Source organism: Vespa mandarinia, chromosome 1 (genome assembly GCF_050613455.1).
Source record: "Vespa mandarinia isolate Hongniang chromosome 1, ASM5061345v1, whole genome shotgun sequence".
In the NCBI taxonomy this organism is placed as follows: domain Eukaryota; kingdom Metazoa; phylum Arthropoda; class Insecta; order Hymenoptera; family Vespidae; genus Vespa; species Vespa mandarinia.
The window spans coordinates 13,161,845-13,185,000 of NC_140810.1; the positions used below are offsets into that span (position 1 = coordinate 13,161,845).

Sequence of the window (23,156 nt, forward strand, 5' to 3'; positions counted from 1 at the left end):
TAAATTTAACTAAGATTGACATTTATTATAAAAATATTAAAAAATTGGATATTTCTTTGTCTTATATTATGTACCTTGTTATCAATATTATCTAGCATATTTTTATCTGTTATCTAGAAATCTATCGAGATTAAGTTCTCGAGTCAAATTTTATCTTGATTCTAATTTCCCGCCTCCTCAAGTGCATTCTGGGAATATGTCACGCACAAACACTTTTAAGAATATATAAGTAGATATCAAGTTAATAATATAATCGAAAATTTACTTCTGTTATATTAAGTCGGTGTAGATAATGCAACATAACGTTTTATGATAATACAGCAGTGAACGTTCAATGCGTTAATATAACAATGGCGGAAGGATCGGAGGTATGTTATTTCGATTTACGTGTTGTACATGATCATTTTGACAAAGCTCTTGTGCAGGATGATGATGTTGATATTAAAGCATATTTGGATGCTTACAATGAATTATACAAGTAAGAATTACTATGTATTTACATTATTTTATTCGCTCTTTTTAACAAGTATAACATAACCTAAACGTATGTAAATTTATATTTGTAGGTTTTTCCAACTTATGGGCAGTGTATTCAGTTTTGTTTCTTCTGATTTGAAACAAAAGATCGACATTCTTGCTGACTTATTAAGTAAAAATGATCGAAATTATATGACCATCAAGACCATGATCGAGTATGAAAAAGAAAACAAACTTTTAGAGAAAGCAGATTATGTTAATGGAGCACGTACTTTGTTGCGACTCCACAGGGGCTTAGGTATTATATTATAATAATTAGGAGATACCTATTGTGATATGTGTTATACTTCTGTCTGACATCTATTCATTTATGTCTTGTGCTTTTAGATTTTATAAGAGAATTTTTACACCAACTAGGAGAGATAAGTGACACCGATAAAACATCTACTTGCTGCCAAGATGCATATAATAAAACCTTAGCAAAACATCATCCATGGGTAATACGTAAAGCTGCAGTAGTAGCAATGTATACTATGCCTACTAGAGAATTATTATTTAAAAAGGTATAAAAAAGATACATTATGTAATTTATTTTATTATTATATTTTTATATTTGATGATACATTTAAAAATTTCAATCAACAATGCACAGGTTTGCGGTGTGAATGTACAACGAAATGTAGATATTCTACCAAAAATGCTTGAAGTTACTGTCGATGTACTCAATCGTACTCATACTTTATTTGAATTGCATCAGCTGCACACCTTGCCATGAAAAGGAAAGTATTGTGATTAATTGAAAGTCTATACGTCAGCTTTCACCAACTTTGGTTGAATTCGCAAAGTATAAATGTTTGTGAAACGCAATCAATGATAATTGCGTTATTATACAGGGTGTTTCAGTAGCTTTGTCACAAATAATTATCAGGATAACTATTGGTGATACAAGGATAATTCTTGTTTAATTTATAAATTTTATTTTATGATATGAGTATCTGTGTAACAGATTCTCAGAAATGGCCTTACAACTATTGATTTTGATAATCAATTAACATCCTACTTATCTAAAATTATTGAACAAACAAGTTAACATTAATACTTTATAATAGAGTTATTGAATCACCTTGGTAAACAACATTACAGATCACTATATACAAGCACGCTCGTTTTGTAATATTTACGTTATATAACAATTTATAATTATATTAACTGAATACGTACAAATAGACGTTAGCATGCGAACGTCTTTCTCAGCCATAGCATATCATATACCGAAAAAATAAAACATTCCTTTCATGCATTTTGATAAAGAACACGAATTAATTTTCCTTTGAGTAACTACGTCATATATTATATTTATAAAATTAATGAACGTTTATACAATAATAATCTTTATGGGAAAATGTACATGGTAAATGAATCATATTGCATTGTCTTTCATTTATAAATGCTTCCAGAAATTATTTACAATGTCCTTATTTAAATCGAGACAATAAATAATATTGCAACTAGACGTATAGGTTATGTGACCAGATTTTTTGTTAATACTCGAGAGTATAATTGGAAGTTACATTAACCATATGAGAGGAAGCATCGTCTATCAGCATACCTACGAAAGAAATAAATTGACATAAGGAAGAAAAAAAAGAATTATTGGAGAATAAATACAATGATTAAATATATAAAACTAAAGAAATTATTATTCTTTGGCAGACCTATGAGAGAAATAAATGAATGTAAGAAAAAAAAATCAATATTATTATGAAACAGTCTTTTTACCGGCAACAGAAGCTGTGAGAAAACAAACAGCACTGCCAGAGATAAATGCTCTTATTGTAACAGCAGTGATCTCTTTTTTCTTATTTGGTGCTAAATTGCTTAAAGAACCAATCATGATACCGATGCATGCAGGATTAGAAAATCCACAAAGGGCATACGTGGCAATGGCTTCAGATCTAACAGAAAGTCTATTCTGTTTTTTATATATTCCAAGTTCTTTATAAGCGATGAATTCATTAATGACAGTCTTTATTCCTATCAAGTATCCAACATCTTCGCATTCATTCCACGGTACACCCATGATCCAACTCAATGGCATAAAAATTTTTGATAAGAAATACTAAAAAGTAAAATACGCTTAATGTTCCTTTTGAATGATACAAGACAGTACTTAAACAAAAGAATTCAAACAAATAATCAAAAAGAATATTTTCTCATTACCTGAAAATTCCAATCGTTAAATCCCAAAAGTTGACCGAACCAAAAGAGTAAACCATTGATAAAGGCAACAAATGATATAAAAGCTATAATATTAGCTATTATACCAAGTATTACAGGAATTGCTGCCAGTGCTCCATTACTCGCAGCATCCAAAATTCCAGAATCATTTCTGAAAATTATTTCTTTTTTATATGAATGTAAAATCGTTGAAATGATATAAATGTATGTGTATATATATGTGTGTGTATGTGTGTGTGTGTGTGTGTGTATGTACATCAATTTAAATCTTACGATTTCTCCAATTGAATGTTGTCCGAATTGGTTTGACTTTCCTCTGTCTCAGGATAAAATAATTTAGAATAACAAAGGGCAGCCGGGGCTGACATTACTGATGCTATCAGCAAATGTGCTGGATCGGCACCAAATTTGACATATGCAGCAAAAACACTACCTACGAGAAATCAAAGAAATCTATTATATTTATTCTTTAGAAAGGAAGATGATTTTCATTTCTTCCTTTTTTTCTTTTATTTCACATTCGATATACCTGAAACCGAGGCAAACCCAGAACACATAACGGCATGCATTTCGGAAGATGTCAGTTTACTGATATATGGTTTTATCAATAAAAGAGATTCGGTCTGAGGGAAAAGAAAAAGAACAACATCAACGTAACATTTTTCATGATATTTCAATAAAAGATATTACCATTCCAATGAACGTATTTGATACACTATTCAACGATTCGCATATTGTAGTTCCCATGATACATTGCAAACCCCATCCAAATTTCATAACCACCCACTGCATAACTCCAATATAATATAATATTTGAATAAAACAGCTAAAGAAGAAAATAACTGGAATGACCTTAAAGAAAAATCAAATATCAATGATATAACAACAAAGAACATCATCGTATATGAAGATTCAAATAAATATAAAAATGTACAATGAAAACAAACCGAAAAAGCGAAAATTCCTTTTTGAACAAGTTCCTCTGAGAAGATAAATTCATCGCCTTCTTTCGCGTAATCCAAAAAGGTCGTTATTTTGTTTGAAATGCAATCAAAAATATTTCGGCCGACAGACCAACGTAGGGTAAATAAACCAAATAAAAATTGCATTATTACACCACACAAAACTGGTCTCCAATTGATCTATGTCAATGAAAATGGACATTTATATAAATAAATTTTTATCAAAAAGAAGTTGGAGGATTTCGATTCGAAATGATTTATTTACGTGAGCCGGATGTTTTGAAAATATCCATCCTAGAAGCAATAGGATTATGACACCAAGACCACTGATCAATCTACTCGTCGAATGTAAGGTATCGATAATGAGAAAAGCAACGATGGCCGTGAGTATTAACAAATATATCAGTGTTACGAACATTCGAAATCCATATCTGCGATAGATCGAATTATTTCAATCGAATAATTTTGTTTTCTTTATCTTAACAGGTTCGTTACCAATGTTTTATATATATATATATATATATATATATATATATATATATATATATTCTAATTTTATTTTGAAAGTTAAATGTTATTCTATAAGATATATATGATGAATTGACAAAAAAAAACAAAGCGCGGTCTGAGGTGAATGTTCTTTGCTCTACCGTGGTAACGAACGTGTTTCAATAAAAAATAATAAATATATTATTAAAGATTATTATATTACCTTGTTTTTTTTAGCCTTTCAATAGATCTTCCAACCGGTCGAAAGAAACGACAAATAGATTTTGCAAAATATCGCTTAATTACACAGTAATAAAATAATCCGGTATACGTGAAACCCAAGAGTAACAAGAGCATACCATAACCGGTACACCAGCAGAAACCGCAATCCTTTGCTAAAAGAAGATAAAAAAAAAGAAAAGAAAAAACAAGAACGAAATTAAGGAAGTCACTTATCTTAATTGTTAGTTCTTTTTATAGGAATGAAAATCATGTATATAAGGAGCAACGTTAACAATACGTTCAATGTCATACATTCTTTGTTTTTGACCCAATAGTTGGTGGCAAAGGCAAAGTAGATCACTACGAGACTATTTAACAGTATCAAGGCTACAAATTTGACAATTCTTCGATGCCTCGAAATGTATGCTTCCATGGCATTACGTGTCGTCACAAGTAAGTCGAATTTCTTTTTGGATACATTGTCCTCCTGTATAGGAAAGATAGACTACGAAAGAATTTTGTTTGATCTATTAAGGGCATCTTATCCCAGAGATTTAACAAAAGACTAATCTTCTAAATATTTTATGATCACGAAATTAACGACAATTCTTCAATATATTATTAGAAATAACATAATGACAATTATCTATACGTGTGTCTATATAGGTAAATGGAATTTTACTTGTTTAATTAATTTTTAATATTTCATCGTGAAAGTTGTATCTTCGGTTTCACTCCTAAATCTTTTTACGATATATTGATTTGTTCATTGACATTTTATAACTAGTAGTATTATGCAAATTATTATTTTCAAGCGCAAGAATGAAACGTGTATTGTAAACGTCGAGATTTAACAATAGATTGTAATCGATAATAGTATATATACATACTCGACAATGCTGAGAAAACAAAAGCATGTAATATTGTATTTACCTCTTCTTTCTCGTACGATTTCTTATTCTGTGTGCCACTTTCTAGATTTTCTAACTCGTTCTATAAAATGTTTGGAATGAGTTAAGATAAATGTATTAAAAAAATTATCGTTTAAAAAGAAATTTCCGATAACACGAATGATTACATTGAGAGAGAGAGAGAGAAAGTTTTTTAACGATATAACTACCGAAGGACATATTGATAATATGACTCATAGAGAAAAAATGCACAATTACCTCTTCAAATCCTAGATTCATTATTCCAGCCATGTCTCAATCATGAAAGAGAAGAATAAATTGAAGAAAAAAATATTCTCTTAAATATTCTGTCTCAAACTAAATAATAATTTCTATTGTTTTTTCTTCTGATTGAAGAACAATACAAATTTTTATATCCGTAATACTTTACGAATCGTTTAATTTTCAGATAACAATTTGATAGCTAAAACATATAATAAATAATCATTAAAAAATATGAAAAAGAATGAACAATAAGAAAAACTTTGAGTTATATGATTACTTTTTTGCACTTTCATATCACACAGTCGCTGAAATTTCTATCGATCACTTTACTTTTCGTTTTTTCGAAGCTCACACTTTTATCTTGTTTTTTTTTTTTGCTTTTAAAATTAGATAAGAATGTGCATAATTATCATTTCTTTATATACTCGGTTTCTTATATATACTTTGTTCATTTCTTTCGTAGATCGAAATGAAAGCATAAATGTTTCGTAACGTTATACAACAACCAGCTGTAGTCGAAGATAACACTGTTGTGAGCAAAAAAAATTACTCGTGAAAGGCCAAATTTTATCATCAAAAATATTAATCTCGCTATATAATATTTAGATCGTAAAGCACAAACACAATATTTCAATACACCAATAGGTTCGCATGTATACCTCTAAAGAGATAAGTCGTTAAACCACTACTGAAGATTGAAGCCGATGATATCTCGTATAGTTCTATCTACGTTGTAAGGCTTAGACATTCATAAGAAGTGGGGATTTACACGTACCTAGTACAAACGTGCTAGTACGACATACTTACATTTTTAAAACCTATTACGTTTGATTAATTGATTTCCAATTTCGTTTTCATGTGATGCTTCGTTTGAGTAATGAAATTATAATTTCAATAAATATATTTTTCTATTCAATAATTGTACTTTTGGATAATTAAATTTTTTTTTCATAAACAAACGCATATACCGATAAATACAATTATTTATATTATTAATTGAAACTTTTTGAAGAGCAAAGTATTGAAAAATAATGTTTAGAATATACTTCCTTTCATTGTTACTTTCATCATTTTATTACAAAACTAGTCACTGTCGATGCGTAAACTTCATCGTAACCGTGGTCTGGCGTTAACATTGATGCTCACGTAACAATGGCTTTAACGTAATAAATCGTCGTTGGTAAAGTATTACAAATGCGAAGAGACATTTAAAGCGAACGATAAAAACGTGATCTATGGGGCCAGTGAAATATAAAATGAGATATTGAATTGTTAAATCAAAAATTCTACTTCGTAAAAATTCTTATCATTAATATGCGTTATGTCTATAATAATTTACAAGCAATAATATTCTATACTTAAACCAAGTAATTTTTCTTTTTTTTTCTTTTTTATAAGATAATTAAAGAAGATCGATCGTAACGACTGTAAGAATATATAAAATATTATAAAGTATTATTATAAAATATTATATATATAAAGTATTTTTATTTTTTTAGCATATAATAGTATTTACAAAAAGGTTTTAAGTATGTTAATGACAAAGGTGAAAAAACTCTATATATGTCATTGCAAAAAAACTGTATATGTCATTGCATCAAAGATACCAATGATCTTTTACATACATATTACTTACATACATATATACATATATATATATATATATATATATATATATATATACCATATATATATATATATATATATATATATATTTATATATATATATATACCATATAAGTAATTATAAAAATGCGCAAAAGTAATTCAGTTCTTTATTCTATTTATAATACATACATAATATTGTAAATTTAAAAAGAAAATTTTAATGATAACACACGTATAAATATCATTATCCGAAAAATCTTATCAGGGTTATCTTCTGATAATGTAATGATAAAAAATTGGTGCATTTTCAATGTATTAACTGTATAACTATATTTTGAAAATCTACATTGTATAAAGAGAAAAAAATTGTTAAATATAAAATATTTGGAGATGTTGTTAAATTGAATGAAATAATAACTATAAATGGCAATTGTTTTTTCTTCGAAAAATCAAAGATTTTATTGATCAAATTTATTCGCATTATTAACAAAACTTAATTTGTTGATTGTGTTTAACGATTATACTCGTTATACGAAACAAAAAATTACATTTTACTATTCGAGTTAAAATTTAGATGAATACTAAAAATTAGTCATATTTTAAAAAATATTTTAAAATATTTTAAGACAATAACAAAATAAGAAAGAAAAAATTCAGTAAGACACGCTTACAAAAAGAAATGATAAAATAGCATAGTATTATAGAATAGTATAGATTATTATAGAAAACGACGACATAATATAGAAAAGTACATTGAGTAGCATACGATTGAGTAAAATAATATCGAACAGCATAGGAGGATAACAGAAGATAGTATGAGATAGCATAGGATAGGACAGGATAAGTTGAATTGGATCGGGCTAAGTTGAACTGGACGGATCCAAGTCGGGTTGTGTCGGATCGAGCCAAGCAGATCCATTACATGATATATTATCATGTACTATGTCTTTTCCTATTCTATTCTGTATTATTTATATTCTGTCTTTTATCATCTCTTATACTATCTTTTCCTATTCTATTCTGTCCGTAATGTTCTGTCTGTGGCGTGTTTCACTTAAAACTTTTATGCTTTTGTTCTTTTTTTATTTTTTTATTTCGTTGTGTTCTGAAACATTAAAAATTTTCTTAAATTGACAAATCATTTTTATTCTTCACTGAAATTTTAATTGAAATAGGAATAGATGATATCTCTTTACGAAATGACGAATATACTTATCGTTCCACGAAACATTTTTTCACGATAATTATTCTCGTTAAACATAGATTGACAATACATAGATTAATAAGGTTAATACATACGTTAAAGCAAGTAGAGCGAAGTAAGACAAGTCGATTTTTAAAAATAATACACGTGTCTCCGTCGAAAACATTAATTTTCAATCACGACTTTTGCTTTCCTACGAACGTCTAGCAGATAAAAACTCACAAACAGCGGTCACGAAAACCAGCATTTTTGATCCTAAGATTTTGGCAGGGCTTACTTAAGACGAACGAGATTTAGAATTCGTACGAGAGGACTCATTTTCGAGAGGCGCCGAATTCTATTTATACGAGTCCAAGACGAGTTTCATGCTCTCGAAATTCTGTTTCATTTTGTGACGGAAAAACGAGGAGGTTCGTTCTGTCATTAAAAAAAAGAAAAAACATGAAGAAGAAAAAATAAATAGAGAAAGAGAGAGAGAAAGAGAGAGAGAAAGAGAGAGAAAGAGAGAGAGAGAGAGAGAGAGAGAGAGATTTAAAACAGTAGACATATTTTAACCACATCTGTCAATTTGACAGGTAGTAAAAAAAAAAGGAAAACACTTTTTATATTCCTTACTATTTTTAGTTTATTTAATTTTACAATAACAAAGAATTAAAAATAGTTTCCGCTTAAAAATTTTCTGATAATTATTTCGAGTGTATGTGCGAGTTAGAAACGATCAATAAGATATATTGACGATTATTGTATTATGATTTTATTATGATGTTACGTTGTTTTGTATCTATTATTATTATTATTATTATTATTATTACTATAATGATTTTTTGTTTTATATATTCTTTCGACTACTTCTTTGTTTTTTTTGGTTCTTTTTTTAATCCTCATTCGATTTTCGGAACTACTATTTGACTTTGTTGTCCATGAGTTAGACGGGATCAATAAGAAATACTAAGAATTATTCTAATTTTATTATCGCGTCATGTTGTTTTGTATCTTTTTTATTCTTATTATTATTATTATTTTTTTATTTATTTATTTATTCTTTCGATGATTTATTTGTTTTGTTTTGTTTCGTTTTTTTTTGTTTTAATCCTTATTCGATTTCTTTTGAATTCGGGTCGTTAAATATGAGATTGACATTGATATTTCGTTAGAATATTTCTCAGAATCATTCGACAGACTTTCCCTTTTTCATCGAAGTCAAAGAATAATTTCTTCGTATTTTTACGAATTTTGCATCATAAATCTCTCGATCTTACCTGGTTCGTTCGCAGAATTTACCTGGAATTGAGGTCCGGCGGATGAATTAAATCATTTTCAGAAAGAGAGAGTGAGAGAGAGAGTAAAAGGAAATAAAAGAGATGCGTCGTAAGAGCGAGAGAGACGAATAGCTCTTTTAAATAGCCGGGCCGTCAAGAGCATTTGCGACTGCAACGTGCAAAATATCGCATGCACTCGACATTATGCGACTCAAAGACGTATTTCCATGGGAAACCACTCCTCTCTAAAATGTTTTACACGTGTATGTATGAATGTATATAAATAAATACATATACGTATATATATTATATACGTATAAATATGTATATACACGTCTGTGAACGACATATGTGATCATCGGACAATTAATAACTTTGGATTCTTCGAATGATTTTTTTTTGTTTTAAATTAAAAATAATTTTTGTTTTTTACAGAAGCAATTCGTAACACGTAGATATATTTACGTGTGTGATTATCGTATATGATCACAAAAAAATTAATTATTTTGAATTCTTCGAATCGTTTATTTTTTGTTGTACATTGAAATTTTTTCCGTTTTTTCTTCTTTTTTTCTTTTTAAAAAAAATTCGAATTGTCTGGTTTTGTTTTACTTCGAAATAAAAAAGAAGAAGTTAGAAATGTCTTTTCTCTTTTCTTGTATGCCACACCTTTGTAAATTTACAGAACGTCGACTCTCATTCTAGTAATACAGATTAGAAATGCAGTATGCAGCTCACGTTATCACGACTGATACGCACCGATTACACGAACGTTTACACGTGTCGGATTTGTACGTCAGGAGAGAGAAAAAGAAATGTTACCTTTTGTTAATTAGATATTCTTACAAGTTCAGGATTAATTTACAAGATAAAGACTAAAAAAATTTATTTCTCTCTCTCTCTCTCTCTCTCTCTCTCTGTCTCTCTCTCTCTCTCTCTCTCTCTCTCCCTCTCCATCTCTCTCTCTTTCTCCCTTTCTCCCTTCCTCCCTCTAATAATTATTTTAATTATTATAATAATACGTATTTTAAAGACATAAGTCGTATATAGAAATATTATTATAATAATTATATATATATATATATTATATATGTACTTATATATTATTATTATATAATAAATCCTATATGTAAAATATCTGTTATAGGCAATAATAAAATTATTAATAATAATTATTATCAATACTAGACAATAATTAATATTAGATAGTAATTATAAATTTTTAATAGAATCTTACTCGAAATTTTGCCACGTATTTATTTTTTCGTATATACAAAAGGAAGTAGAGAAAAGGAAGTTTGAGATTTATTCTCGCGTAAGAATACTGAGTAATCGGAGGAGTTAGTCCGTCATCAAGGTTGAATCGTCTGGCTCATCTCAACGTCGTCGAAAGAACGTCGTGGATCGGGAAGACGATGCATCGCTTATCTCGTCTCGACGAGACAAGCGATATTTCCTTGGATGTCGCCTTCAAACTTTTCTCCTTTTGATCAAGGACATGATAGGTATACGATCGTATTATTCTTTTTTCTTCTTCAACCTTTAAATAAATAAAGAAAGAATGGACAAGATTTATGTAATTCTGTTGTTGCGTAGTTAATACAAAATACAGTAGACCCCATATAATACGGTTTCACATAATACGACGAAAAAGATTGAAACGTCTCGTTGTATAAGTGTTTATATACATATTTTTACAGTTTTATATACGTATAAACAACATTTCATTGTTACATCTCAAATATGTATTTTAAATTTTTTGTCATAAACTCTTGCGTCTTTTACAAAAAAAAAAAAAAAAAAGAAAATATATGTTTCCAAATGTATACATAATTTATGTTTGTATAATCGAACTCATGTACAACACGAATTCATGTATTGCTACGTGTTATATGTATATATACAGGGGTTATGGTATATTTTCTTTTTCTCTTTTGCTTCATCAATCGATAATATATTTTATTTCTCGAAAATTTGACATATAAAAATATAAATTATCCATCCATTTTCCTTCTCATTAATAATAATAGCTAATGATATAACAACAGATGTTCTACGAATTATTTTCACGAACGTGAATCGTAAAATCTTTAATTTTCCTTAACGTGATTATAGTTAGCCGCAACATTGGAAGATCTACATTCTATGTCCTTGATAATTTTGTACGTGACATTTTCTATTTTCCACTTCTACGTAGTAAAAGGTTGGCTAGACAGACGGTGGCAGCCAGCTTTAGGTTTCTGGAACGATGCCAGACACGTTGAAGATAGCGAAATACGAGATACACCAGACGTTTCGTTACGTCTGGTTGAAAGAATCGTCGATTTGTCAAGATCTTTGTCAAATCGACTGGATCAAACGATTTTTTCTTTTTCTTCTTTGCCTGCGTGTGTTCTTTTTCCTTCTTCTTTTTTTTCTTTTTTTTTCTTTTTTTTTTGTTTTTCTTTGACTACTTCGTTCATTTCTCACGAAAGAAAAAAGAAGAACCGAGCACGATGATTTTTTTCTTTACAAAGTTAGACGCTGATAAATTCTAGAGGATGAATTCGAGTCGTGTGAAGTTTGCTGCCTCACGTGGAAATAATAAACCGACGGTCCTAACTCGTCTAGTCTGATCTGGATACACCAAGGTTCTGGACACACGAGAATGCAAAAGAAAATTGAGTACCAAAGTATCTTCCATCTTCTCATTCTTCATCTTCTGCGAATGCGCACAATGTGACGAAATGTGTCTTTTTGCGTTTCCGCCTTCATCTCTCCTTCCTGCGTTTCATTTCATCCAGTTATTCGCAGTATCAGATTCGATCTCTTCTTCCTGCTGATAAAAACGGACTCTTCTTCAGATTTTTTTCTAAGATCTTGATACATACATTTGATTACAAAAATTTTATCACGAAGGAAAAGTGCTATTTGTATCTGGGTTGTGTCAGGTGATCAACATGTGATATACGAGTAAAAAAAAATTTATCTTCGTTTTAAATCCCAAAACAAAATGTTGATTGTAAAAGTATATGAAGTGATGATTAATTATTATTTTAATTATGAAAGCTATAATTGAGTCAACATCACGAATAACAGTTTATGTTAAGTTTTGATCAAAATTAAACAGAATTTACAGTGAAATATTCTTCTACGGTTCTTTTCGATCATTTTATACACTATACACAGATTGTAGATATTTCATCAGAAGATGATGTAACATTGAATATAAAAAACACGTTAGATAGAAAATAAATCTAAAATATAATTTAAAATTTTATCTTTTTATCTCATTTAATATTGAAATAAAATATATCATTGAGGTCTCTATCTATTCTATTGTCTTGTTTCAATTAAATAATTATGAAGATATTCATTAAAACTTATCGAATATAGTGTAACTTAAAAATTGTTTTTCTTCAAAAATCTTTTAAACATGCTTTAAACCAGAGTTTCTCAATCTTTTTGTTTATAACAATATCGCGGTTGAAATTTTTATATTAAACAATTTTTAAAAATCTGGTAGACCAAAATCATTGTATATTTTACACTTTAAACATTGTGCAAGAACTTTCTCTTAGAAATTAATCATTTTTCCTCAAATTTGCGATCCTAAGGTTCTTAAGGTTTTGACCTAAGTTTTGCGATCCATTTTGCGATCCATTAAAAATTTAACGCATCGCTTATAGGTAGAGAAACTCTTCTTCTTTATTTCTCTTTTAGAGAAATTCAAAAATTTTCATTCAATGATAGATATTTCCTTTCAATATCTACGAAATGTGTGTAATAAATAAAAAATAATATTCATTTTTTATCTTGTAATACGTAAAATCAATGTATGAACGAAGTATTACGAAGAATTACGAAATAATTATAGATTAAACCGAACGACTATCGGATAATGTGTAATCGTAGGAAACCGTAGATAAACGTGAGCGTTCGTATACGTGGTTCCGTTGTGGCTCCTTCCTCTTCATCTCTCATTTCTATTGGCTCTCGTTACGTTGGAATGTCGAACACGAGCGAGCTTTATTTTATATATGTATGTATGTATTGTATGGTATATATATGTCATAGCACGCGACACCACTTTCAAACGGACCGATTGGATTCCAACTTCTTTTTTCTATCTCCCTTTTCGATCCACTCCCTTCAAATCCTCGATATTACAACTAACATTTGCTAATTTCTAACTGATATGAATCTCTTTCTTTTTTTCTAAGTTTTTCATTTTTGTTTTTATATTGTATTTATATCAGAATTCTTATATGATTTTAAACGATTTTAAACGATCAAATTCTATTGATCATTATAAATGAATTTTTCAAATAAAAGTTGTTACGTTCGGAAAGGGCGCAGGGGGGGAGGGGAAAGGTGGAATGTAATGTTTATCGGAGTTATTTTCTCGAGATATAGGAAGTTATAATAATTTTTTTTTTTTTTTTTTTTTTTTTTTTTTTTTTTAATAGAAATCGATATTTTAAATTTAACAAAAGTTATAAAGAATATCAATAATCCAACGAATACCTATAATGTATCTTTTCATTGATATTTCATCGAGTCATGGCGATAATAGTTATATTACGATACAGCTAGGCACTTGCGATTTTTGATTTGACATTGCGATTGTGATTGTGGTTATGGTTGTAGATGTGATTGCGATTATGATTATGATAGTGACTGTACCATATCGTAATTATTATCGCCATAACTCGATGAAATATTGATAAAAAAAAGTACATTGTAGATGCTCGTTCAATTCATGCTAATGTTTTTTATAATTTTTGTCAAAAGTGAGACATCGATTAGCATTCAAAAAAAAATATGTTCCGTACCTTAATTACTGCACCCATTACGAAATAGATGCAATGATTATTACATTTGTTCCTCGAAGCTTAACATTTTTTATTTGAAATATTTGTTTATAAAATCAATGGTATTTATGTAGATGTCATAGATATATGATATATAAGTATAAACATAGCAAAAAAATATAAATATAATGTATTACGACAATAAAACTATGATCATGAAAGAGAAAATCGTAAATAATTAATTTATATATATATATATATATATAAATTAGATATTAAAAATATGATGTCAATCTATAAAGAAAAAATGCAATTTTTTCATTGTATTTATTCATAAAATAAAAAAACTTCTGAATTTTACATAGAATTCTAGGAATTCAACAAAAATTCAAAATCATATATATATAATTATAAACGTAAATAAATCAAATAAAAAAATTGTATTTAATATAGTTTTTGACGTCAAAGGTTCACACAGTTTCATATATTCTTTTTTTTCAAAAGTTTCCTTCCATAAAAAATGGCGAAAGGACAACCACTTCTCTCTCTTTCTCTCTCTCCTCTCTCTTTCTTTTTTTCTCACACATACACACACACGCACAGGCGCTCAAACGTACGAAATCATAATAATAAATTGATGAAAAGATGGAACGAGAAAGAATAAAATCGAAAATCGTAACAAGAGTCAGTGCGGAGATGTCGAATAAAAAAGTAGTTCGCGCGATTAGAATCGATCGAATCGAGATGCAAATTAAAACTTTCGAAAACGATTTGAATCGAAACAAGCGATAAAAAGAACGAAAACGAGGAGACGTAGAAGAAGAAAAATAAGATAGGAGAGAGAAGACCGAAGAATAATATAAAAAAGAGATTGCGTATCGCGTTGAGAAGGAACGTCGATCGGTTTTCGAGAGAGGAGACGATAAGAGAGAAAAAAGAGAGGAGAGACAGAAAGAGAGAGATAGGGAGAGATAGAGAGAGAGAGAGAGAGAGAGAGAGAGAGAGAGAGAGAGAGAGAAAAGAAAAAAGAAAGAAAGAACAAAAAAAATAAAGAGACGAATAAATAAAAAAAAAAACAACAAAAGAAACGATCGGATCGCGTCTATGCGTGGGTGCGCGACTTCGATTGCGCAATCCGTTCGAAATTCAAATCCCGATTCCAAGAAGCGATCGGCCTGGACTCTGCTAAAAGGAAAGAGAGATATAGAGAGAGAGAGAGAGAAAGAGAGAAAGAGAGACAGACAGACTGAGAGAGGCTCCTGCCGGATTCCAAGGAGGCCTTATCGCGATTGTCGTCTGCTTCGAACGACGTAGGAGGGTGGACGACTCCAATGCAAATTGCACCATTTCCATTCTTTTTTCTTTTTCCTCTCGTCTTTCCGTCTCTCTTTACGCCTCCCTTCGAGCTCAGATCGTTTCTTTTTTTTTCATCTCTCTCTATCTCTCTCTTTCTCTTTTCCTTCCTTTACAATTCCGATCGAAAGGTTTGAGCGATACACGTGTGGGCGGTTTTGAGAGAAGGTGTTCAAGTTTAGGCGATTTTTCTGACATCAGAGATTTCCATCGACGCTTTAAAGGATCACCTGCGAGAGTACGTACGAACAAGAGTGAGAGAGAGAGAGAGAAAGAGAAAGAGAGTGAGAGAGAGAGAGAAAGAGAGAGAGAGAGAGAGAGAGAGAGAGAGAAAGAAAAACTTTCTCCCCGACGATGATCGGTCGGTACTCGTTGACGAGTGGGAGAAAAAAAAGGAGGGGAGGATCTCCGTGAGGACCTCCACGAAGGTCCATCGAGAAGGCTCCCCGGCAAGGACGACGAACGATGACTGTTACGAGTGCAAACAACAATTTGATGCCGCGCCGAGACGGGCCCCGTGCGTTATTTATTTTGGTACGTCTAGACGCCAGATTGTCTGTCCGTACGTCCGACTCTCGCGACGGAGGATTCGGAGCTGACGTCAGCAGCCGTTGCACCGCGCGGACATTCGGCGGACTCGCTTGGGATCAAATTGCATTCCCTCCCCTCTCCCCTTTTCCTTCTACTTCTCTCTCTCTCTTTCTTTCTCTCTTTCTCTCTCTGTTTCGTTCCTGTCTTTCCATCTCCTTCCGTCTCTTTATCCCTTCCTTCCTTTTTCCTTTCTTTGTCCCTTTCTTTACTCCTCCCATACTCCTCACGTTCTTTTCTATCTCCCTCTTTCTTCCCCCCCCCTCTTCCTCCTCTCTTTCTTTCTTTCTTTTTCTCTTTGTCTCTCATCTCAACCATACGCATCCTCCGTGTTGCGCGTGCGACGCATCCAGCGCAACGGGATGCACTTCGAGCACACACGTGCCCATTGGCGCCGCCTTTCCTTGCGAATCCTCGATTCCTTACGATCCTCTCTATTACTTACACGTGTAACGAAAGCATTTTATTCTTTCTTTCGTTCGAACGGAAAGGAGGGGAGGAAAGGAAGTTCTCGATGATAATATAGGATAATTTTATCATTGAGAAATTCCCATATATAATTAGAATTTAAATTCATATATAAATTTCGTTTAATCAGACCGATAATTTGTATAGATCTATTCGTTCTACGCCTATGCCGATAGCTACCGATAACTCTGACTAACTCGACGTGACAAAAGGGTGGTGTATGCGTCATTTCGTTCCTGATCGACTTGTTTACCACCTCACGAATTCGACCCTGACATGCTCGGCGAATAATTTTTTTTTCTCTTCTTCTGGTATTAGAGATATTTGTTGCTTCATCGATACGATCCTTTGAATGTGAAACGGAAGAAGAATGGACGTTAGTATAAGAAGAAAAATAAGAAGAAGATGAAAAAGGAGAAGAAGAAAAACAAAGAAGAAGAAGAGGAAGAAGTAGAAAAAGAATATAACGATGATGATGAGTAGGAACGAAAGAAAAACGTCAAGAAAAGATTCGAGACGCGGTACGCCGCACTTCCGGCATATCCAGACAAGAAAGAGAGATAGAGAAAGAGAAAAAGAGAGAGAAAGAGAGATAGAGAGAGAGAACTACCTCGAGAGGATTTATTTTAACCGTTCGGACCTTCGAAAGGCTAGTATTAGCCGACCGTTAGGTAGCCGGCCAGACGGTGCGGACCACTTTTGGAGGACCGAATTCTTTAACCTAATTTTCGCGTTTTATGGCGTCACGCTAATTTAACGTCCAGCTAGTATCCTAAAAATATATTTCTCCTACCGTTCGTTCGTTCCTATGTTCGTTCTTATATTTATTTCCTTCTCTACAAATTGCAACGCATGAATGTGTGCGAGAAGAATGTTATTTAAATTATGACTGACACCTGTGGAAGGGTGGGTTGAGTAAAGGGCAAAGGGTGGATGGGGAAGTAGAGTCCAAAATATTTACATACCTTTCAAGAAGTTTCTTGGTAATCGAACGTCGCGAAAGAAGAGAAAAAAAGACGACATAATCCTGATAATGATATCATTCGTTCTCTAAGGATTAGAATTTAAAGGACGACTATTATTCTATATAACATCGATAATGAAATAAATTCTCAGTCAATCAAAATCCTTTTTACGTATTTATAAAATGTGATTAGAACGCATTAATAGAAGGATTTAGATCTGAACAAAAAAAAAATGAAACAAAAAGAAAGTAAAAGAAAAAAGAGAAATCTGTTGATTAAGAATATTAATTAACGATAGATGTTTATTCTCCAAACGAGATTAGATTTTGACTATAGAAATAAATTGAGGAAATTAATTAATACCAAAATAGATTAGAAAAGAATTTCGTTCTTAATGGGAACAAGTTGATTTATCCGAATCTCCACCCCATTTTTCTTCTTCTTCTTCTTCTTCTTCTTCTTCCTCTTCTTCCTCCTCTTCTTCTTCTTTTAGGACCCACTTCGTTTCTCGGACGGGCGCGCGCCGCCGTGCGCGCATGGCATTTTCACGCGCGCACGCGGAGACTGCATTTATTAAAAGCGATACATTATGATTCAAAGATTATATCTTTCGATTCGTCTAGACAAAGCGGAGAGGGGGACACCTTATAAAATCGTACGTCGGCCGCCCCTGAAATCATTGTACGAACGCCAACGCGACTTTTCGCTTCTCGCTAATTTTTTTTCTTTTCGTTTTATGTTTATCTACCCCCTTTCTAAATAATCGACATTACGATAAGGTAATAGAAAATAAGAAAGAAAGAAAGAGAAAAGAAAATCCAACGATTGATATAGAATTTGAACGATATTCAAAGATTCGAAACGTGAAGTTCGAGTGAAATCGAGAAACTTGAAAGTAAACAGAATCGAAGTGACTGGTCCACTCGATTTCGAAGGAAAAAAAAAAGGAAGAAAGAAAAAAGAAAGAGGTAAAGAGAAAGAAGTGGGAGAAAGATTTTGGAGGAGGAGGAAGAAGAAGAAGAAGAAGAAGAAGAAGAAGAAGAAGAAGAAGAAAAAGGAGAAGAAGAAAAAGGAGAAGAAGAAGAAGAAAGAGAAGAAGAAGAGAAAGAAGAAGAAGAAGGAGAAGGAGAAGAAGAAGGAGAAGAGGAAGAGACACACGTTCGAAAGGGTCTCTCCTCTACGTAGAAAACACCGGGTGGAGGCGAGAAGACGAGAGGGAGAGAAACCTCGGCGAAAGGGAGGGGAGAAAGAGTAGCAGAAAGACAGAGAGATAGAAAGAGAAGAAAGAGACAGAAGGAGAAAGAGAAAGAGAGAGAGAGAGAGAGAGAGAGAGAGAGAAAGAGAGAAGAGGAGGAGGAGGAGGAGGAGGAGGAGTCATCGTAGTAACACCGGCACCGTCTCCTCTCTCGCGGCTTCGTGCTTGTCTCGGAATTAGTGAGTAGACAGAATTATGTCCGTGAGGAAGGCGGCACTACGTCTCAGTCGAGACCTACTGCTCGGCCGGTGCACACGCACATAAAGAGAGAGAGAGAGAGAGAGAGAGAGGGAGAAGAAGTAGAAAAAGATAAAGAGAGAGAAAGAAAGAGAAAAAGATAAATAATAGATAAAGATAGAAAAAAGAAGCTAGATAAACTCTTTGGCACTCTTCCCTAACTCGCAGGAATATCACGGTTACCTTTTCTCTCGCGACTTAGACTAGTCCGAGAAGTTCGAGACGAATGAACTAGAAAGAGTGAAAGAGAAGCAACGCGACTACATTTTGCCTGGTGGACCACAATCGTACGACATCAGTTTTGGTAACGCTCGCATTGGAGACCGAGTGTTCCTCTTTCACGTGGTGCTTCCAAAGTTCTCGGTACGCGCTCGAATGAACGCGCAAGCGCGCATACTTTCGATCGAGATCAAATAAGAGCACTCTTCTAAAAGTAATAAAAGAGAAAGAAAGAAGAGGGTAGAGATAGAGATAGACATAGAGATAGAGATAGAGATAGAGAGAGAGAAAGAGAGAAAGAGATAGAGAAAGAGAGAGAGAGAGAGTTATATATAGAAAGAGAATGCTCTTCGAATCATTGCTGAGTTGACGAGATAGGTACATTCTGTCTATGTAATTTGAGATTCGAAATAAACGACGAGATTCGGTAAAGATTTGTAAAAGATGAGGTTGAGGTGGTCAATCGTTTTGTTGCTGGTGATGAACATCGTTGTTTGTGGTTGGTCTCATCAGCATCAACATCATCATCGTCGTCGTCATACACCGAATAGTAGTAGTAGTAGTAGTAGTAGTAGTAGTAGTAGTAGTAATAGTAGTAGTAGCAGTAGTAATAGCAATAGCAGTAGCAGTAGTAGCAGTAGTAGTAGTAGTAGTAGTAGCAGCAGCAGTAGCAGTAATAGGGAACATCTTCTCGATGAAACTATAAACAATTTTGAAAGGAACGATGATGATGTACCAATGAGTATAAGTGAAAAGACAAGGAAAAGTTTGAAGTTAGAAGAGGGAAAAGTTTCGGTACCGTTCAGCGCGCGTAGGCTTGAGAAGATGTTGGAAAAGGCCATAGTGAAGATAATCACGGGTGATCTTAGTACGGCCGATATGATATTGCTGAAAAGTTTGAATTACAGTTTGGATGAGATCCTCGCGATTCGCGAATACGAGCTTGGTAAGAAGAAGGAAGAGGAGAGAAGACGGGAGGAGAGGATCAAGTTAGAAAGGGAAAGGCACAGATCTAAAGGAAAACATTTCGAGGACGGAAAGAATTCAATGGAATTCGATTTGTCTAAATACGAAAAGAAGAAAAGAGAAAAGATCCAAGAGAAATCGACGTACGACGAGGATTTCGATTTCGATGCTTACAATCGACAGGCCGTGATGGATTACGAGAATCTAGCCTCGAAAATGGAACTCCAACAGACTTGGTCTGATCCTAGCATATCTGATTACGATGATAGTGCGAAAGAATTGAAGGAGAAACGTCCGATGGACAAAAACAATAATAACAACAAAAACAATGATGACAACGACAACGACGATGGGAATTCGTCATCTGAAAATTTCCATCGTAATTTCGACAAGGCTATGGAACCGCACGTGATATTTAAGATACGTTACGACGATTCCGAATTCGATTCATCAAGTTCCGATGAAAAGTCGAGGATACCAAGGAAACAGATGGATCGTGGCTTTCCGAGAGTTCCGAAATATCGGGGATCGTCTTATTCGAAACAAAATTCATTAACAAACACTGGCAATTCCTTTCACAGTTCGACCATCGTCACTTCTTCTTCTTCTCCTTATTCCTTTACTTCTTCGTCTTCATCATCATCGTCATCATCATCATCACCATCCTCAATTCCTGTAGTTTATCGATTGGACGATCTTAAACTAGCTAAATTGGATTACTTGGGCAAACCAAATCGTTTTGATCCAACTAATCCTGTGGAAATTCGAGAAACTAATACAAAAAATTTTATTGACGTGAAAAATGTTACTTTGTCGGAAGGATCTCGTGTTATCGTTGATAGCAATGTCACCAACGAACTGGAATCGAGAAATGAAAATTCAACGAACAGAACGAACGACGGGGATACCTCGAAATTATCGGTCAAACGTATCAGCGAATACGAAGGATTGGAGTGGGTCGAAGACGACGTTTATCGAGTGATACCATCTCTAGCGGATTCTCTCGCGGATTACGAAAACGTAGAAGACGAAAACGAGCCATTGGAATACGAGGACGAAGCTCTTCCAAATTATGAACAAAATTCTACGAGCTTCGAGGAAAATGAGAACGACACTGCCGAATATCAAAACGACACTCCCGAATCGGTAAAACTCTTCATGGCTAACACCAATTTAACATCGATGGACAATCAATCCTTTTCGTCCTATCAGGAATTGGCTCTGGCTCATCGACGAGAGTAAGTTATCATAATCATTCTTTTTTTCATTTTCATTCTTTTTGCGTATGAAAACGACAACAACCAATAATTTCTTTATTTTCACTTATCGATAATAATATTATAAAATTATTGATAATAATGTTATCCATTATTATAAATGATTTTATATTAACAATGATCATTCTCTCATAATAATTTCTAGATATAGATATTTATCTTTTTCGTACGCAAATAGATAGGATTCATTCGATGTAATAATTCTCGATTCATCACGTGCTACGCTTTGCGATGTTGCGTGCGCAACATTGATATTCACAAATTGTGCTTTTTCGTCTTTTAGAGGAAACCTAACATCAACCTTCGACAGGTAAGCCTCAGTTGAGGCTAAAATATCAGCCGCGTTGGTAAGGGATATCGTGTGCCATGTTACATCTTTTTCTTTATTTCTTTTTTTCTTCTCTCTCCTCTTCTCTCTTTCTTTTTATCCCTCTTATTTTTCATCGTTCTCTTCACTTTATTCTTTTTCATTTTTTTTTTTTCAAGTGTGTTATAATTCTATGCTTTCTTTGCTAAATCGAATGATTTTCTAACTAAATTTATTATACGTTATTTCAAACTAGCGTGAACTTTTTAATCTAAAAGTTATGGTGACAAGGGATATCTTTTAAAAGAAACAAAAATTAACCAAGCTTGTAACTTTGACGACATGAAACATTCAACTTTCGTTGAGTAACTCTGACATTTATTTCGAACATTTTCGATGCAACTACCAACCCGCGCACGCTTGCTAGACTTTTACTGCGCACGATATTTATTCGCGCACGTGCGCGAAACGCCGCGATAGATCGTTAAAACGACGAATCGGAAGGCACGCGTGAGCGCCCGCGCGCTATCGAATCCGCGGGACGTTTAGAGTAGAAGAAGAAGACGACAACGACGACGACGACGTTCTCCTCGAAACGTTGCCCCCATCATGTAAAAATATCTCGATGGAACATAAAAAACAAAAAAACTCATGGAAAAAATAGGAACCATCACGTTTCCTTCTAGATCTTTTTCTCTTTGCTTTGCGTTCTCTTAATTTAAGTAAAATTAGAAAAGAAAGAGAGAGAAAGAGAGAGAGAGAGAGAGAGAGAGAGAGAGAGAGAGAGAGAGAGAGAGAGAGATAGAGAATGAAAGAGAGTATCACATTAAATTTGTCAATTTTTTTTTCATTTAATTATACGCCCGTACGAGTAATTACGTTACGTATATACATGTGATTTTAGAATCTTTATAACTTTAATTAGAAAATTTAATACGTGGTAGATTAGAAATCTTGTTGCTCATGATGTGTTTCTTACGCATTAATTTTATATTTAAATAATTAATATATTTATATTTGAATAAATGGAATAGAAATCAATGTCTAGAAACAACTGTCAATTCATTTGTTGTTACATTTTATCACGATTAAAT

At 32.6% G+C, this 23,156-nt stretch overlaps 3 protein-coding genes and 1 long non-coding RNA gene across 10 annotated transcripts in view; 2 read left to right on the forward strand and 2 right to left on the reverse strand.

Moving 5' to 3' along the window:
• The first annotated feature begins 173 nt into the window (after window positions 1-173).
• On the forward strand, window positions 174-1,267 carry LOC118447596 (ceramide-1-phosphate transfer protein). Of its 2 annotated transcripts, XM_085658289.1 has the most exons (5): window positions 174-368; window positions 426-478; window positions 567-775; window positions 865-1,040; window positions 1,130-1,267. In XM_085658289.1, exons 1-5 carry the CDS (start codon window positions 351-353, stop codon window positions 1,250-1,252), a joined length of 579 nt encoding a protein of 192 aa, XP_085514415.1. In that variant the 5' UTR covers window positions 174-350; the 3' UTR covers window positions 1,253-1,267. The 2 variants fall into 2 exon arrangements, with proteins under 2 accessions (XP_085514415.1, XP_035735607.1); XM_035879714.2 differs by having other exon boundaries at window positions 177-478.
• A 681-nt stretch (window positions 1,268-1,948) lies between these two features.
• CNT2 (Concentrative nucleoside transporter 2) lies at window positions 1,949-5,698 on the reverse strand. 2 transcript variants are annotated; one of them, XM_035879711.2, is made up of 12 exons: window positions 5,558-5,698; window positions 5,322-5,381; window positions 4,701-4,875; window positions 4,390-4,561; window positions 3,943-4,108; window positions 3,663-3,857; window positions 3,406-3,567; window positions 3,245-3,338; window positions 2,989-3,148; window positions 2,698-2,866; window positions 2,257-2,596; window positions 1,949-2,086 (listed from the first exon to the last, which is right to left on the reverse strand). In XM_035879711.2, the coding sequence occupies exons 1-12, from the start codon at window positions 5,588-5,590 to the stop codon at window positions 2,019-2,021; spliced, it is 1,794 nt and encodes a 597-aa protein (XP_035735604.1). In that variant the 5' UTR covers window positions 5,591-5,698; the 3' UTR covers window positions 1,949-2,018. The 2 variants fall into 2 exon arrangements, with proteins under 2 accessions (XP_035735604.1, XP_035735602.1); XM_035879709.2 differs by having other exon boundaries at window positions 4,701-4,893.
• Window positions 5,699-10,954: 5,256 nt separating this feature from the next.
• On the reverse strand, window positions 10,955-18,648 carry LOC146873315 (uncharacterized). Of its 2 annotated transcripts, none has more exons than XR_014982360.1 (3): window positions 18,165-18,648; window positions 17,802-17,886; window positions 10,955-12,449 (listed from the first exon to the last, which is right to left on the reverse strand). It is a non-coding gene; the product is annotated as an uncharacterized LOC146873315 (long non-coding RNA). The 2 variants fall into 2 exon arrangements; XR_014982359.1 differs by having other exon boundaries at window positions 10,955-12,452.
• Window positions 18,575-23,156, forward strand: part of LOC118447670 (uncharacterized) — an 11,985-nt gene continuing 7,403 nt past the window's right edge. For 3 of the 4 annotated variants that reach the window (XR_014982342.1, XM_035879879.2, XM_035879881.2), the window contains exons 1-2: window positions 18,575-21,716; window positions 22,039-22,065. Coding sequence is in view for 3 of the 4 variants with exons in the window: in XM_035879879.2 (XP_035735772.1) it covers window positions 19,957-21,716; window positions 22,039-22,065 (1,787 nt within the window). In the remaining variant the exon portion in view is untranslated. The remainder of the gene's footprint in view (window positions 21,717-22,038; window positions 22,066-23,156) is intronic. The other variant, XM_035879880.2, reaches the window with a different exon arrangement.